The 17,094-nt window shown below is 44.3% G+C and overlaps 1 protein-coding gene across 4 annotated transcripts in view; it reads right to left on the bottom strand.

Annotated features, from left to right (window-relative positions):
* LOC110493556 (ubiquitin carboxyl-terminal hydrolase 43) overlaps positions 1-17,094 on the bottom strand; it is a 124,614-nt gene that overhangs the window by 60,287 nt on the left and 47,233 nt on the right. For all 4 annotated transcript variants that reach the window (XR_002469161.2, XR_002469162.2, XR_002469163.2 and 1 more), the window contains exon 4: positions 1,014-1,106. Coding sequence is in view for 1 of the 4 variants with exons in the window: in XM_021567902.2 (XP_021423577.2) it covers positions 1,014-1,106 (93 nt within the window). In the remaining 3 variants the exon portion in view is untranslated. The remainder of the gene's footprint in view (positions 1-1,013; positions 1,107-17,094) is intronic.

Here is a 17,094-nt window from a genome sequence, read left to right as displayed (position 1 = left end):
AACCGCAGGAGGCTGAAGAAATTTGGCTTGTCACCAAAAACCCTCACAAACGTTTACATTTGTATCACCGCCTGGTACGGCAACTGCTCCGCCCACAACCGTAAGGCTCTCCAGAGGGTAGTGAGGTCTGCACAACGCATCACCGGGGGCAAACTACCTGCCCTCCAGGACACCTATACCACCCGATGTCACAGGAAGCCAAAAAGATCAGTCAGTACAGGTGCATCAAAGCTGGGACCGAGAGACTGAAAAACAGCTTCTACCTCAAGGCCACCAGACTGTTAAACAGCCATCACTAACATCGAGTGGCAGCTGCCAACATACAGACTCAAATCTCTAGCCACTTTAATAATAAAAATTGGATGTAATAAATGTATCACTAGCCACTTTAAACAATGCCACTTTATATAATGTTTACATACCCTACATTGCTAATCTCATATGTATATACTGTACTCTATACTATCTACTGCATCTTGCCTATGCCGTTCGGCCATCGCTCATCCACATATTTTTATGTACATATTCTTATTTGTTCCTTTACACTTGTGTGTATAAGCTAGTTGCTGTGAAATTGTTAGATTACTTGTTAGATATTACTGCATGGTCGGAACTAGAAGCACAAGCATTTCGCTACACTCACATTAACATCTGCTAACCATGTGTATGTGACCAATAAAATTTGACTTGACTTGACATATGCACGCACCACTTTTCCGTTATTTTACTGCCAAACTAGCATGTTAATGTGGATAGACTGTCTGCCCTGTGGATAGACTGTCTGTGAGCTAGAGAGGGACAATGCGATATATATGCTTTCCAAGCAACCTGTTGTGTATCTGTCAGAAACGCCCACCCTGCTTTTCACAACACTAGAACTTGATCATATTCCACTGTGTCTTGTTGTCACAACTGGTAACATGGAAAGTGTACATGTCACACACACACACATACACACTCACACACACACTCACACTCACACGCGCAGTGGCTTTATGACTGGTGTGGCTTACCTGGTTTGCCGCAGGGGAATGGGCAGTGAGATGCAGAGGAAGGGGTCAAAGGTGTTGCTCTGTTTAAGGCAATGTGGACATGTCAGGGAGGACCTATAGACACAAGGGAGAGAGGGGGTTGGGTTAAAGGGATAGTTCACCCCAATTACTAAATGACATAATAGTCTCCTTACCCTGTAAACAGTCTATGGACAAGGTATGACAGCAATCCACGCTTTAGTTTTGTTTACCTGGCCACTGTTTCAAATGCTAACATTTAATCAATGCAAGTCAATGCTAACTATATTAGCATTTTTGCGCATCATGTCCAGATCATCTATGTCACTTCATTAAGTTACACAATACATGTTTTAATACTTTAGGATGAGTAGGCCAGAAACAATAGAAGGTCAACCTGGTCAAATCACAGAGAGCAAACAAATCCATTTTACCAACCAGCTCCTCTCACGTGATGTGGGATGGTGTGGTACACATGCACATGATATTGGGCACCGTGTGTGTGTGTGTGTGTGTGTGTGTGTGTGTGTGTGTGTGTGTGTGTGTGTGTGTGGAGAGGTAAAGATGTTCGACCTCACCTGGCAAGGCTTCTATATGTGTAACGTTATGCATGGCGGTAGGTGGACAGAACAGAGAAAGTGCATTTAGCTACAAGAGAAACAACACTACACCTGGAGCCTCACATCCCCAGTTAGAAAACACACCGGAATAGACTGAAATATTCACAAGGACGGAGAGAAATAACCTGGTTTTATTTTTGAATATTTTAGCAGGTGTTCAAAAATCGTGGTGGGAAGGGAGGAATGTGGGGAAGAAAAAAGTCATACTGCAGGAATTCAGTAGATGTATCGCTTAGCCAGCTTAAATACATTTGACCGGTAATGCTTAGGTTCATTTGAATAATTTTGTGGAATTAAATTGGTGTGTGTGTATTTTCGTTAGTCGTCATGCATCTTATTTATCACACGTGCATGGCATACAGAGCTTAGTTTGAGGAGAGGAAGAGCCTACTTATTGGAGTGAAAACTGCTTTCGGAAGCCAAGTCATTGCGCAACAAATAACAATTCTAAAGGCAATCGCGTGTTATTAACATTGGTGGCCACGATTAAAAAAGGAACTATTTTTATTTCTCAATATCAACTCGTAGAGCGAGCGTCCCATTCGCCAATCGGATGCATACGCTATAGCCTGCCTACCGGTGACTATCAGCGCATCATCACCATTTTGCAATATGAGCTTGCGGCAGTATAAATGTTTGAAACTTGAACGTTTTACGTCACTTCAAATAATGAGGCATGTCTTACCTTGCTTCAAAGTAGCCTAATGAAAATCCATCCATAGAAACACGGAGGTCATTTTTTTATAAAGACTTCCTCATGCCATTAACCAGCATTTCTCTCCTGTTCTATTGGTTTTCATATTTACTTTATTTCGTTGTCCAGAAGCCAAAGGCACAATCCTAGTCATATTAGCAACTAGAGGTCGACCGATTATGATTTTTCACCGCCGATACCAATTATTGGAGGACAAAAAAAGCCGATATGATTAATCGGACGATTTTTAAAATGTATTTGTGATAATGACAATTACCACAATACTGAATGAACACTTGTTTTAATTTAATATAATACATCAATAATATCAATTTAGCCTCAAATAAATAATGAAACATGTTCAATTTGGTTTAAATAATGCAAAAACAAAGTGTTGGAGAAGAAAGTAAAAGTGCAATATGTGCCATGTAAGAAAGCTAACATTTAAGTTCCTTGCTCAGAACATGAGAACATATGAAAGCTAGTGGTTCCTTTTAACATGAGTCTTCAATATTCCAGGTAAGAAGTTTTAAGTTGTAGTTATTAAAGGAATTATAGGACTATTTCCCTCTACCATTTTGTATTTTATTAACCTTTGGCTATTGGATGTTCTTATAGGCACTTTAGTATTGCCAGTGTAACAGTATAGCTTCTGTCCCTCTCCTCTCTCCTCCCTGGGCTCGAACCAGGAACACATCGACAAAAGCCACCCTCGAAGCAGCATTACCCATGCAGAGCAAGGGGAACAACTACTCTAAGTCTCAGAGCGAGTGACGTTTGAAACACTATTAGCGCGCACCCTGCTAACTAGCTAGACATTTCACATCACATCGTTACACCAGCCTAATCTCGGGAGTTGATAGGCTTGAATTCATAAACAGCAGAGCTGCTGGCAAAACGCATGAAAGTGCTGTTTGAATGAATGCTTATGAGCCTGCTGGTGCCCACCATCGCTCAGTCAGACTGTATCAAATCATAGACTTAATTATAACATAATAACACACAGAAATACAAGCCTTAGGTCATTAATATGGTCGAATCCGGAAACTATCATCTCAAAAACAAAACATTTATTCTTTCAGTGAAATATTCCTGTTACATTGTACAACCTTCAATGTTATGTCATAATTACGTAAAATTCGGGCAAATTAGTTTGCAATGAGCCAGGCGGCCCAAACTGTTGCATATACCCTGACTCTGCGTGCAATGAACTAATATTGCCTGCTAACCTGGATTTATTTTAGCTAAATATGCAGGTTTAAAAATATATACTTCTGTGTATTGATTTTAAGAAAGGCGTTGATGTTTATGGTTAGGTACACGTTTTCTCGAATGCGCACTGCATCGATTATATGCAACGCAGGGCACGCTAGATAAACTAGTAATATCATCAACCATGTGTTATAACTACTGATTATGATTAAGTTTAATGCTAGCTAGCAACTTACCTTGGCTTCTTACTGCATTCGCGTAACAGGCGGGCTCCTCGTGAGGCAGGTCGTTAGAGTGCAAGATTGAATCCCTGAGCTGACAAGGTAAAAATCTGTCGTTCTGCCCCTGAACAGGGCAGTTAACCCACCGTTCCTAGGCCGTCATTGAAAATAAGAATGTGTTCTTAACTGACTTGCCTAATTAAATAAATATTAAATAAAAGTGTAAAAATATGTATATATTTTTTTTAAAAGGCAAAATCGGCGCCCAAAATGACCGATTTTTGATTGTTATGAAAACTTGAAATCGGCCCTAATTAATCGGCCTTTCCGATTAATCAGTCGACCTCTATTAGCAACCCATCATAGTAGTTACTATTAGATTCCCCCTCTTTCTATGTTCCTAATTGAGATTTCTGTCCTCTCTGTCAAATGGAACTGCTCGTATTGGATGCACAGATTAAAACTGTGTTTTCCCCAAATTGCATTTGGGCAAATGTTTGAGAATCTAGGTTTATTAGCTGCTCCATTACAGGAGCTGCATGGTCAATAATAGGCTATAGCTTTTTGACTGAAAGACGATAGGCTTGCTTAATGAAAAATGTCCGGTCCTTGTATGCATAGTATCAGAGAGGAAGAAGCGAAGCGAGGGGTTTCACTAACCAAAATCTGTCCAAAATAAATCCAATGCGTTTCTCTGGGCTTATTTTGGGCCTAAGCTTGTCGCCTGCTTTCCTGTTTTTGGACGACTCCCATTGCTCTGGCGGAAACATAAGCATCTTGTCATTATTTTCAGATCTCTGACAGTTTTTTCTCTCGGTCACGTAATTATTTTTTTTTTTTTTTTTTTTTACAGTTTATTGACCGGTTAATAATGATGGTCAGTTAGTCGGAAACAAAATTGACTGAAATATGAATCCTAAGTAGATGTGCTTATTAGAAAAAGAGAGGCGCAGACGGAAACAGAAGAGAGAGCACCAAGTCAACTGAGAAGCAAGGACTTCCAGATTGACAGGGACATGACATCTGCGACATCATCCCAATGCAAAAGAGTCACTATCTTGTCTCATCCTCCCGTGTCATACAGGGCATCCACTACCAGTGTCAACCAACACAATAATGACTCCAACATGAATACCTCCCTGGCCGGTGGCCCAGCCAGAGTACACCCAGGGGGATTTAGTAATGGTGCCCTACAGGGGGATCAGCAGGGGATGAGCCTGAGGGTTAAGCACAGAAACATGGAGGACAGCCCAGAGGACTGTTTCAGCAGCATCCCCGGGGGAGGGGAAAGGCGGATGCACAGGGGAGAAAGAAAGGTGGCAGTAGAGAGAAAGATGGAGGCAGAGAAGGAAGGATGGTGGTGGTAGAGAGAAGGATGGATGGTGGTAGAGAGAAAGATGGAGGCAGAGGAGAGATGGAAGGATGGTGGTGGCGTGGCGGAGATTTTTTTGGACTATACTCGGCCTTGTCTCAGGATGGTAAGTTGGTGGTTGAAGATATCCCTCTCGTGGTGTGGGGGCTGTGCTTTGGCAAAGTGGGTGGGGTTATGTCCTTCCTGTTTGGCCCTGTCCAGGGGTATCATCGGATGGGGCCACAGTGTCTCCTGACCCCTCCTGTCTCAGCCTCCAGTATTTATGCTGCAGTAGTTTATGTGTCGGGGGGCTAGGGTCAGTCTGTTATATCTGGAGTACTTCTCCTGTCTTATCCGGTGTCCTGTGTGAATTTAAGTATGCTCTCTCTAATTCTCTCTTTCTCTCGGAGGACCTGAGCCCTAGGACCTCAGGACTACCTGGCCGTGCTGCTGCTCCAGTTTCAACTGTTCTGCCTGTGATTATTATTATTTGACCATGCTGGTCATTTATAAACATTTGAACATCTTGGCCATGTTCTGTTATAATCTCCACCCGGCACAGCCAGAAGAGGACTGGCCATCCCTCATAACCTGGTTCCTCTCTAGGTTTCTTCCTAGGTTTTGGCCTTTCTAGGGAGTTTTTCCTAGCCACCGTGCTTCTACACCTGCATTGCTTGCTGTTTGGGGTTTTAGGCTGGGTTTCTATACAGCACTTTGAGATATCAGCTGATGTACGAAGGGCTATATAAATACATTTGATTTGATTTGGTGGTATAGAAAAGGAAGAATGGCGGTGGTAGAGAGAAGGAAGGATGGTGGTGGTAGAGAGAAGGAAGAGTGGTGGTGGTAGAGAGAAGGAAGGACGGTGGTGGTAGAGAAGAGGAAGGACGGTGGTGGTAGAGAGAAGGAAGGACTGTGGTGGTAGAGAGAAGGAAGGATGGTGGTAGTAGAAGGAAGGAAGGATGGTGGTAGTAGAAGGAAGGAAGGAAGGATGGTGGTGAAAGAGAGAAGGAAGGATGGTGGTAGTAGAAGGAAGGAAGGAAGGATGGTGGTGAAAGAGAGAAGGAAGGATGGTGGTGGTAGAAGGAAGGAAGGATGGTGGTGGTAGAAGGAAGGAAGGATGGTGGTAGAAGGGAGAAGGAAGGACGGTGGTGGTAGAAGGAAGGAAGGACGGTGGTGGTAGAAGGAAGGAAGGACGGTGGTGGTAGAAGGAAGGATGGTGGTGGTAGAGGGAAGGATGGACGGTGGTGGTAGAAGGAAGGAAGGATGGATGGTGGTGGTAGAAGGAAGGAAGGATGGTGGTGGTGGTAGAAGGAAGGATGTTGGTGGTAGAGGGAAGGATGGACAGTGGTGGTAGAAGGAAGGAAGGATTATGGTGGTAGAGGGAAGATGGACAGTGGTGGTAGAAGGAAGGAAGGATGGTGGTGGTAGAAGGAAGGAAGAACGGTGGTGGTAGAGAGAAGGAAAGATGGTGATGGTAGAGCGAAGGAAGGACTGTGGTGGTAGAGAAGGAAGGACGGTGGTGGTAGAAGGAAGGAAGGATGGTGGTGGTGGTAAGAAGGAAGGGTGGTGGTAGTGGTAGAGAGAAGGAAGGACGGTGGTGGTAGAGCGAAGGAAGGACTGTGGTGGTAGAGGGAAGGATGGATGGTGGTGGTAGAGGGAAGGATGGATGGTGGTGGTAGAGGGAAGGATGGATGGTGGTGGTAGAAGGAAGGATGGATGGTGGTGGTAGAGAGAAGGAAGGACGGTGGTGGTAGAGCAAAGGAAGGACTGTGGTGGTAGAGGGAAGGATGGATGGTGGTGGTAGAGGGAAAGATGGATGGTGGTGGTAGAAGGAAGGATGGATGGTGGTGGTAGAGGGAAGGATGGATGGTGGTGGTAGAGGGAAGGATGGATGGTGGTGGTAGAGAGAAGGAAGGACGGTGGTGGTAGAGCGAAGGAAGGACTGTGGTGGTAGAGGGAAGGATGGATGGTGGTGGTAGAGGGAAGGATGGATGGAGGTGGTAGAAGGAAGGATGGATGGTGGTGGTAGAGGGAAGGATGGATGGTGGTGGTAGAGGGAAGGATGGATGGTGGTGGTAGAAGGAAGGATGGATGGTGGTGGTAGAGGGAAGGATGGATGGTGGTGGTAGAGGGAAGGATGGGTGGTGGTGGTAGAGGGAAGGATGGATGGTGGTGGTAGAGGGAAGGATGGGTGGTGGTGGTAGAGGGAAGGATGGATGGTGGTGGTAGAAGGAAGGATGGATGGTGGTGGTAGAGGGAAGGATGGGTGGTGGTGGTAGAGGGAAGGATGGATGGTGGTGGTAGAGGGAAGGATGGGTGGTGGTGGTAGAGGGAAGGATGGATGGTGGTGGTAGAGGGAAGGATGGAGGGGTGAAAGGAAAAGGAAAGAATGAAGACGAGGTAGACACAAAGCAGATTGGTTGGAGAGAGAGAGGCAGCCATTCAGACTTGCTTGTGTGGAACATATTAGCTCCACCGTGCTGATACATCTGACTGCTCTGCTCTCTCTTTTCCTCCTGGTTGTTCTCAGCTGAATGAGTCCAGGTTATCAGGTGTTCTGCTGAGTCACTCCAGGACAGTGATGCAGTCAAGTATAGTCGGTACAGGTCTGTAGCGAGAGTTGTTACAACACAGGGCCTGTATCCACAAAGAGTCACAGAGTAGGAGCGCTGATCTAGGACCTGTCCTTATAAATCTTATTCCTTTCAATCTAAAAGGCTACACTAATCCTAGATCAGCGCTCTTACTCTGAGACTCTTTGTGGATACAGAGGTTTTGTAGAGATGTGCCCAGATATCATAGAAATAGCATTACGATTTCAACAGTATTACTTAGTTATTGTATTTCTATGGATCCCAGATTTCCCCCATTCAACACTCTGTCAGGCTGTAAATGACATTCTGACAGTCACAGCATTAGCTGTGCTTACACCTCCCAACGTCACTTGGAACGCTCTCCGTGGAGTCTGACGTGTACACAATCACTTAGAACGTAGTATGTGGAGGCTGATGTGTACACAATCACTTAGAACGTAGTATGTGTAGTCTGATGTGTACACAATCACTTAGAACGTAGTATGTGGAGTCTGATGTGTACACAATCACTTAGAACGCTCTCTGTGGAGTCTGACGTGTACACAATCACTTAGAACGTAGTATGTGGAGTCTGATGTGTACACAATCACTTAGAACATAGTATGTGGAGTCTGACGTGTACACAATCACTTAGAACGTAGTATGTGGAGTCTGACGTGTACACAATCACTTAGAACGTAGTATGTGGAGTCTGATGTGTACACAATCACTTAGAACTTAGTATGTGGAGTCTGATGTGTACACAATCACTTAGAACTTAGTATGTGGAGTCTGATGTGTACACAATCACTTAGAACGTAGTATGTGGAGTCTGATGTGTACACAATCACTTAGAACTTAGTATGTGGAGTCTGATGTGTACACAATCACTCAGAACTTAGTATGTGGAGTCTGACGTGTACACAATCACTTAGAACGTAGTATGTGGAGTCTGATGTGTACACAATCACTTAGAACGTAGTATGTGGAGTCTGATGTGTAAACAATCACTTAGAACTTAGTATGTGGAGTCTGATGTGTACACAATCACTTAGAACGTAGTATGTGGAGTCTGATGTGTAAACAATCACTTAGAACTTAGTATGTGGAGTCTGATGTGTACACAATCACTTAGAACGTAGTATGTGGAGTCTGACGTGTAAACAATCACTTAGAACGCTCTCCGTGGAGTCTGATGTGTACACAATCACTTAGAACGTAGTATGTGGAGTCTGATGTGTACACAATCACTTAGAACGCTCTCCGTGGAGTCTGATGTGTACACAATCACTTAGAACGCTCTCCGTGGAGTCTGATGTGTACACAATCACTTAGAACGTAGTATGTGGAGTCTGACGTGTACACAATCACTTAGAACGTAGTATGTGGAGTCTGATGTGTACACAATCACTTAGAACGTAGTATGTGGAGTCTGACGTGTACACAATCACTTAGAACTTAGTATGTGGAGTCTGATGTGTAAACAATCACTTAGAACGTAGTATGTGGAGTCTGATGTGTACACAATCACTTAGAACTTAGTATGTGGAGTCTGATGTGTACACAATCACTTAGAACTTAGTATGTGGAGTCTGATGTGTAAACAATCACTTAGAACGTAGTATGTGGAGTCTGATGTGTACACAATCACTTAGAACGTAGTATGTGGAGTCTGATGTGTACACAATCACTTAGAACGTAGTATGTGGAGTCTGACGGCGTTTCCACTCGGGTTGGTTCACCTGTCTGTGAGGAGAGAGTCTGTCAGTGTGTGTGTGTGTCAAGCCTATCCTCGCACCACCATCCACTCTGCATTTGGCTGACTCCACAGCACCAATCCCCTGGCCTCTAGCCCACAGCAACGAGTTAGCAGTCCTACCGACCGACGGTCTACCAGAGATCATTATTCATCATTTATACAGATGAGGTTTTGAACAGCCTCCCTGCACTACCTAAATAAATAGTATGTGACCAGCATTACTAAACACGTAGCCTCATATCACCTTTCTTGAACGCAGCATCTGTATCGCTCAAGACCACTGAATTAAGACATAATAACCCAAACAGCATGACTGAACGTGCAAGCCTCACCCTATTGGAATCCAGCTCTCGTGTCATAGGCCTACATATAGCACATGTTACGCATCAACATACATGAGACAGAATTCAAACATCATGACACAGACAGTGCTTTTACAGAATGTTTGACCAGTAAATTAAACCAGTAAACAAGAGCTTTCGTGAACGCAGCTCTCATAGCAAACAGCTCACACCGTGCATTACCCTGAACCCACATTAGACAGAATGAAGATACGGTGTCAAACACACCACACAGACCTTTCTAGTGAATAGATTTGAACCCACGGTGAACCTCGTCTTCCATCATCCCCCTTTTTCCTTTCAGTTTCACCAGCTAAAAATCCCTCTCTGCTTGAATAATGTATTCCAATGCATTCACAGTCCATTTCATCCCAAAATTGAGAGGACAAATGCGAGATATAACTTCCCCAGGGGTTGGAGACAGCCGGGTCTCATAAATACTCAGTGCTCGGGTGAAAAGCCCATTTGAGATTCAATATGGTGCCATTATTGATTTGCATTTTCCACAAATGTGGCTAAAAGCAAAGTGGTAGAGAAACACATTGGTAATGGCCGGGGATGCGAATGATGCCTGAACAGAAATGAAAGGACCCCAATCCCAGACACTGATGGATACAGGCCCGGAACAGAGGTCCTGATGCCATTTCAGCCCAGTGCCACTCCAGGACAAAGGCACAGGCTCAAGTATCCCCTCCTTCAGTCGTTCGACTAACCAATCAATCCACAAAGTCTACAGCATAGTGTCTTCTGCCCTGTAATTAGCATAACGTCTAAAGTGGAACACATGGCAGGTCCTTCCAGACTTTTACTCTACAGGTCAGCAGACAGTTCCTCCTCTGTTCCCTCCTTTCGTCTCTTCCTCATTTCCTCTCTTCCTCATTTCCTCTCTTCCTCCGGTGAAACCGTGAGGGCTGCTGTAGCCAGAGCGAAATCCCCCTGTCAGTCAGTCTGTCTAGGTTGCTGGTGTCCAGGTTGGGTTGGATGAGTGCACTGAAGCTGATCTGCCCCTATCTGCTTCTCCATTAGAGAAGGCTGCCTCTCTTTGAGGGGTGTGACAAGCTGGAAGATGAAGTCTGGGAATTAACACAACGCGGGTTAGGAGACAAGCTGATTGGTCTGTTGAATGCTTCCTGTGCTGGACATTTGGATTGTGTCTTCATCTTCAAGAGATTGCGTGTGACATTTGTGATATTGGAGGCAGCTCCAAGCCAAAAAGGACGTTCACTTGTTTAAAAACTTTGAGTTGAAATCACCCCCCCTCCCCCCACCCCCAAATAGTTGTTGTGACCTTCATCTCACAGTGTTGATGAAGTTTGAGGTTGACCATCCTCATCGTCCTGCGAAAGTATTTCCTCTGTTGACGATGTGTACTATCTCCGAGTGGCCTTTACAGTCCCAGTGTGTTCATGTCAGAGAGTTCATGAGTATGCGGATGGTTACTGCCTTTATCCACTCAGAGAAGGGTATCCGCATCCCTGCCTGTGTGTATCCTGCTTGCATACTGAGAGGTGCGATGCGCTCTGATCCCCATCTGCAGTGTGGAGATATGAGGCTAGGCGAGGCTCTAATCGTCCCTCTCTCTCTCTGGTGTCGATCCAGGCCGTTGACAGCCTCCTCCTCCACGTCACCACGTCATTGGGGACCCGGACACCAGTTGTTGAACTCATTCTCTCAACAAACAATTGCACTATCATCTCTGGCAAGCTTCAACTGCAAGCACTTACTGTGTAGGCTCCTACAGTACAGATCCAAGTCCATAAAATAAAGGACACGTTGTGAGTGGGCACGCACACCTGAGAACTCTCAGCTCCTCTCTTAGCGTAAGTACTCCATTTCTCTTTTTATTACCTCAGCTGTTAGTGGGGTATCAACAAGGAGGAGGGGGGACGTATTGGCACTCCTCACAATTACTCCACCGTCCTCAACCACTAGAGTCAACCGCATCGTGAAACAGCGCACACAGTTTCACAGAGAGTAATAAAGTGCCTCAGCTCTGACAGTAGTGGGTCAATACAATTGTATTGGTGTTTGCTTGGCAGAGAAGTAAACAGGGTAAACAGAACTACTGTTTTAGTGGGGTAATTGGCAGACCTGTGTGTGTGCGAACAGTGTGTGTGTGTGTGTGTGTGTGTGTGTGTGTGTGTGTGTGTGTGTGTGTGTGTGTGTGTGTGTGTGTGTGTGTGTGTGAGAGAGAGAGTAAGTGTTAGTTGATGATAGTTAGAAGGTGTCGGGTCAGAAAGGGGAAGCAGGGCTTGGAGTCTCTACGCTCTGTACGTTCACAACAAAAACACCAGTGGAGAGATCAAAGCAGCCCTCCACTTCATCAACTCTCTAACCCCCACTTCAAAGCATCCAGCCTGGGATGGGATCAGCTCAGAGACGTCCCAGGTAAGGTCAAGGTGGAAGGGGGGAAGACGGCAGCCCAGGAGGCCTCCCCGGTGGAGAGGGAGAGAGTGTGAGTGGGTCATCATGGTAATAAAATCAAAGGAGAGGTTGAATGAGGAGTGACAGTGTGAGCTCTGGATAATCTGCTTTAAAAGGTTTGGCTACAGAAATCTGCACCACCATCTTGGGCAGCTGTGCTGAACTGAAGACACAGGGGAGAGTACGAATAGAAAGACAATATCTATTTCCTCAGTCCTTTGGTTGCCTCCCAAATGACATGTTATTCCCTTTATAGTGCACAACGTTTAACCAGAGCCCATTGAATTTGTGTAGCCTACTTTAAAGGCAATAGGGTGCCATTTGGGATGCAACCGTTGACACTAAGAAAACCAACGTTCCAAACTCAACATGACAGACTGAGGGTGTAGACCAAGACTCATTTGAGGCTGGAAAGTGACTGTCGCTTGTCTCTCTCGTCTCGCAGCCTAAACCACCAGACAGCCTCCACTCTAATCGCAAACATTTATTCAGATCAGAACGCCCCCGAGGAGTCTCACAGATATAAAAAGACTGGCAGAGAGAGAGAGAGAGAGCGAGAGAGCGAGCGAGAGAGGAGTGAGAGACAGTGAGAAAGGATGATTGATTCAGAGAGAGAACGAAAGAAAGACAGTGAGACTGACAGATTCAGAGAGAGAGAGATAAAGACCTTAAACTGAAATTGAGAGAGAGAAAGAGAGAGAGAGAGAGAGAGAGAGAGAGAGAGAGAGAGAGAGACAAACAAACTAAGAGTGATTATTCTTTTGTTTAGTCATGCTATTAGAAACCAGCGCCACGGCAACCACAATTATAGAATGACAATAATATAAGGAGAAAGTGTGGAGGACGAGTCCCAGAACCCAAACTCATCAGAGCCAATGGGTGTCTCTCGATATGCATACTACCATGCTCCACACTCTTATGCTCCAACGACGTTCTCTTGACTACGTTCTTGTGAGGACGAGAGAGAATGCATAAAACATTACATTTGAGAAGCACTTCCCCTACTGTTTTACCTCACACTGCAGGACAATGGCAACAATAGACAAAACAAGATTTACACAAAGCAAAAGTTTTACTTCATCATTATCAGCTCCATATGTGAATCGTAATAATCTAACTTACCAGCTAGTTAAACAGGCAAAAAATGACCTAAAACTAATATTATGCTAGGTCGATGTCAATTCTTTGTGGGTAGCTAGCTAACAATTCTTCAGTAGTAACTGTAGTAGCTAGCCAGTTAGCCCTATTGACTTATTATGGGCTTGCGTTCTATGGTACCTAGGCAGGTAAACATGCTAAAATGTACACAGCTGGTATTTATTAACATATCAACATAAAATATTGTAGTCAGGTAACATTTTACATGCGAATAAGCCACATTTCACATTTGAGAAGTTCCCTCCGTGCTCCGTTTCGGCTACTTTGATTTGGACTCATACTCCGACCCTCCCGTGCTCCAATTTGCTTGCTCGGAGCGCGGTAGTATGCATTTTGAAAAACACCCATTGTCTCAGTCACACTACGACACAGTCTTGTGTCTTCAGAAGTCTGGAAGATAGAACACCCAATACTGCAACGTTGAGTTAGAATGTTGGAACGGAGTCCAATGTAGTAACACAACAGTTTGAGTACAGTGGATAGGATGCATTACTTGTGCTGATCTGTATTCATACTCAAATGCACTTGCATGAACAAGAAGTACAGTTATAGGCAGGCACCGTGCATTAACTCTACAGACAAAAGGAACTTTACAGACGGCCCCATGTAATGCCAGGCCAGGCAGAGGTGTGGAACAGCCAGGCAGGCTCTACCTCTGCCAGGCTCTACCTGCAAGGTCATCTGTAACAAGCCCTCCAGCCATCTTCCCCCCTCCCTCTCCATCTGTACCACTCTCCCACCTCCCTCCAGCCAAACCAGACAGCCGTTATCCTGCTACCTGAGTCTGTGTCCGGAACTCTGGAATCGCAATTACAGTGTAAACCTGCTACTCTCTGACACTTCAAGCTGTTGAGGTGGAGCCAGGCAGAAAATTACAAGGTGCGTTGCGGGAGAAACAACAGAGTTTGGAGTAGTTCTGTAATCACTTTACAGTAGACTGCATAATGTGACAACAACATGTACTCAATACTGAGACATATCCTTAGGGAGCAGACCATCAAAGTACTAATTACTGGTGCTTGAAGTATTGTTTTGTAACCCCTGACTAAACACACACTACACTCTTTTTTTAGCTGTCCCCAATTGAGAACCCTTCGAATAACACTTTTTTGCTCTAGGTAGAACCTTTTTGAGTTCGGTGTAGAACCCTTTCCAGAGAGTGTTCTACATGGAACTCAAAAGAGTTATACCTGGAACCAAAATGGGTTCCTGGAATTAAAAAATGGTCATCCTATGGGGACAGGTTCCTTTTGGAACCCTTTTTCTAAGAGTGTACTACACCTTAGGTGTACAAATGTAGGATCTTAATTTGAGCCAGTTTGCTTCAGCAAGGAAATAATCCTGCAGAAATGGGAAATGGGAATTATTATGTGGGTTATAATTAATTAACATTTTTGTAGAGGTGGATACATTTTTCATTAGGGCAAATCAAGTCTGAAATTTCAAAAATTTTAATTACAAACTTTAGAAGCCTTTTAGAAACTCAAATACACTAGAAGTGTGCATTACCTGCCTTGCAGGAAAATTGTCAGCAACAACAAAAAATTATCAAATTAAGATCCTACATCTGTATATCCAGGATGGTGAGTCCAGACACTTCACAGCTGTCAGCCAAAACTGTTCGTCAAGGGCTGCAGTCCAAACACTTAAGACACCCTATCCCCTCAGCCCTTAAATTAAGTGGACACTTCTCATGACGTCTGACGAGTATACACTTCCAGGGCTAAGGCGAGGGAAGAAGGCATGGACCACCCTTGGCCGGAAATTCGCCACTCAAACATCCCGCAATGATTGTGTTTTCAGCCACTGGTAACTTGTGGGTGCTTTATATACACTACAGTCAATTATGAGTCCATGTCTACTTTTATTGAATATATAATTATTAATATACGCCTAGCTAGCAAATTAGTTAGCCTGCCTAGCTGGAACTTCTGAAGAAGGAAAATGTTTTATTTCTACAATTTCCAAAAGATAACCAAACAAAACATATTTCATTTTTACGTAGCATTCTTTTTTACTTACACTTGTATGTCGACTTCTCCATTGATGTTGTTTTTAAGTTTTCGCGGATGTACAATCGTCGCAAATTGAATTATGGGGACCACCCTTGCTTGGCTAATCATTTGGATCAACCTCCAAGATGGCGACGGGGACTCCCCCAAGGGCGTAAGGCGAGGGTAAGTGGACGAGGGTGTGTCGTTCAACTGTTTGGACCCCAGCCTAGGTAGTGCACTATGAAGGGAATAGGGTGCCATTTGAGACAAGAGACAAAATGATTGATGAGAGGAGCCATCGCATTAGCATTCTTTGCTAAGCTGTTTAGGGATGCATTTGGAGTGTCTTGAAGGTTACGTCTCAGATTTCCCCTAGTGTCGCTACTCTTATCTGCTAATGAACTAACGGATAATATGATAATAGGACGTAAACACTACCTGTGTGCTGTTGTGGCAAACACATCATAGCCAAGAGCCAAGAGCCAAGAGGGTTGTTAAAGAAGACACACTTTACTCTGAATATTCCATCTCGGAATTCTGCCTCAAAATTCCAATATTCCACTTTAGACACAAATTTTTCCATAAGGGAATTTTCCAATTAGAAGCCTGGAGAGATCGGTCTTCACAGGGGTTTGTATAAGTGTATAATCCATAATCCTGTGATGAAGAAGTGGGAATCATAATCCCATGATTGATTGAGTGGTTAACCCCACATCATCATCAATACAATCTAACTGTCTGGGGTTAACCCTATATTGATTGACTCACGCTAATCTACCAGCATGGTGTTAAGTCCAATACTAAATCCGATAGTCCTTCTTTGTTATAGAGAGGAGCGATGCCTGTTGGCTGCAATCGACTCGCTGCAGATTCTGTACATTTCAGGTCTAATCTCATTATCTATACAATATGGATGTGTCAAAGTCTAATCATCCGTTAAACTGCTCAGTCAATCCATTCTTATTTTCAATGACGGCCTAGGAACAGTGGGTTAACTGCCTATTCAGGGGCAGAACGACAGCTCAGGGATTTGAACTTGCAACCTTCCGGTTACTAGTCCAACGCTCTAACCACTAGGCTACCCTGCCGCCCCGTATACAGATCAGTGGTTGGTATCATGAATCAACAAGTGGAACATTTCAACAGATTGATCTAAGAAGAGGTGGATGGGGAGGAAAGGAGATGGAGAACATCATGACAAGGCTAGCAGAGGGTCACTGCATTTCCATGAGACTGGCTACGCTGGGATCCTGCTGCTGCTGCTTTGTGTGTGTGTGTGTGTGTGTGTGTGTGTGTGTGTGTGTGTGTGTGTGTGTGTGTGTACACTGCAGACCAGGAGGAAAAGAGCCAAACAAGATACAGACAGAGACTAATCCCAGAAAGTGTTCACAGCTAGCTCAATGTGACCTACTTTAGCAGGCTACCGGGTTCTTATTCACAGGAGGGAAAGTACATGCTCACCTGTTCTGAATACCTATACTCTATATAATGGCATGCTATAGATTCTGGCGAGAAAAAAACTATGCACACAGACATTACAAAAGTCTTGGATGAGAAGATTAGGTGTTTTTGTACTCCATGAAGCCTGGTATGAGAAATCGTGTGAGAAATCATGGTGTGAGATATCGTTATTGAATTGCTGCATAACTTAAGTGTGCGTTATCACATGACCTGTACTAATTGAATGCGACTCCTCACCTCTTGTCGTCTGTGACTACTAATCTACCTGTATGA

The sequence above is a fragment of the Oncorhynchus mykiss genome, chromosome 17 (genome assembly GCF_013265735.2).
Source record: "Oncorhynchus mykiss isolate Arlee chromosome 17, USDA_OmykA_1.1, whole genome shotgun sequence".
Taxonomy (NCBI): Eukaryota; Metazoa; Chordata; class Actinopteri; order Salmoniformes; family Salmonidae; genus Oncorhynchus; species Oncorhynchus mykiss.
The sequence above is the reverse complement of the archived record's forward strand: the minus strand, read 5'-3'. Positions and strand labels throughout refer to the sequence as shown.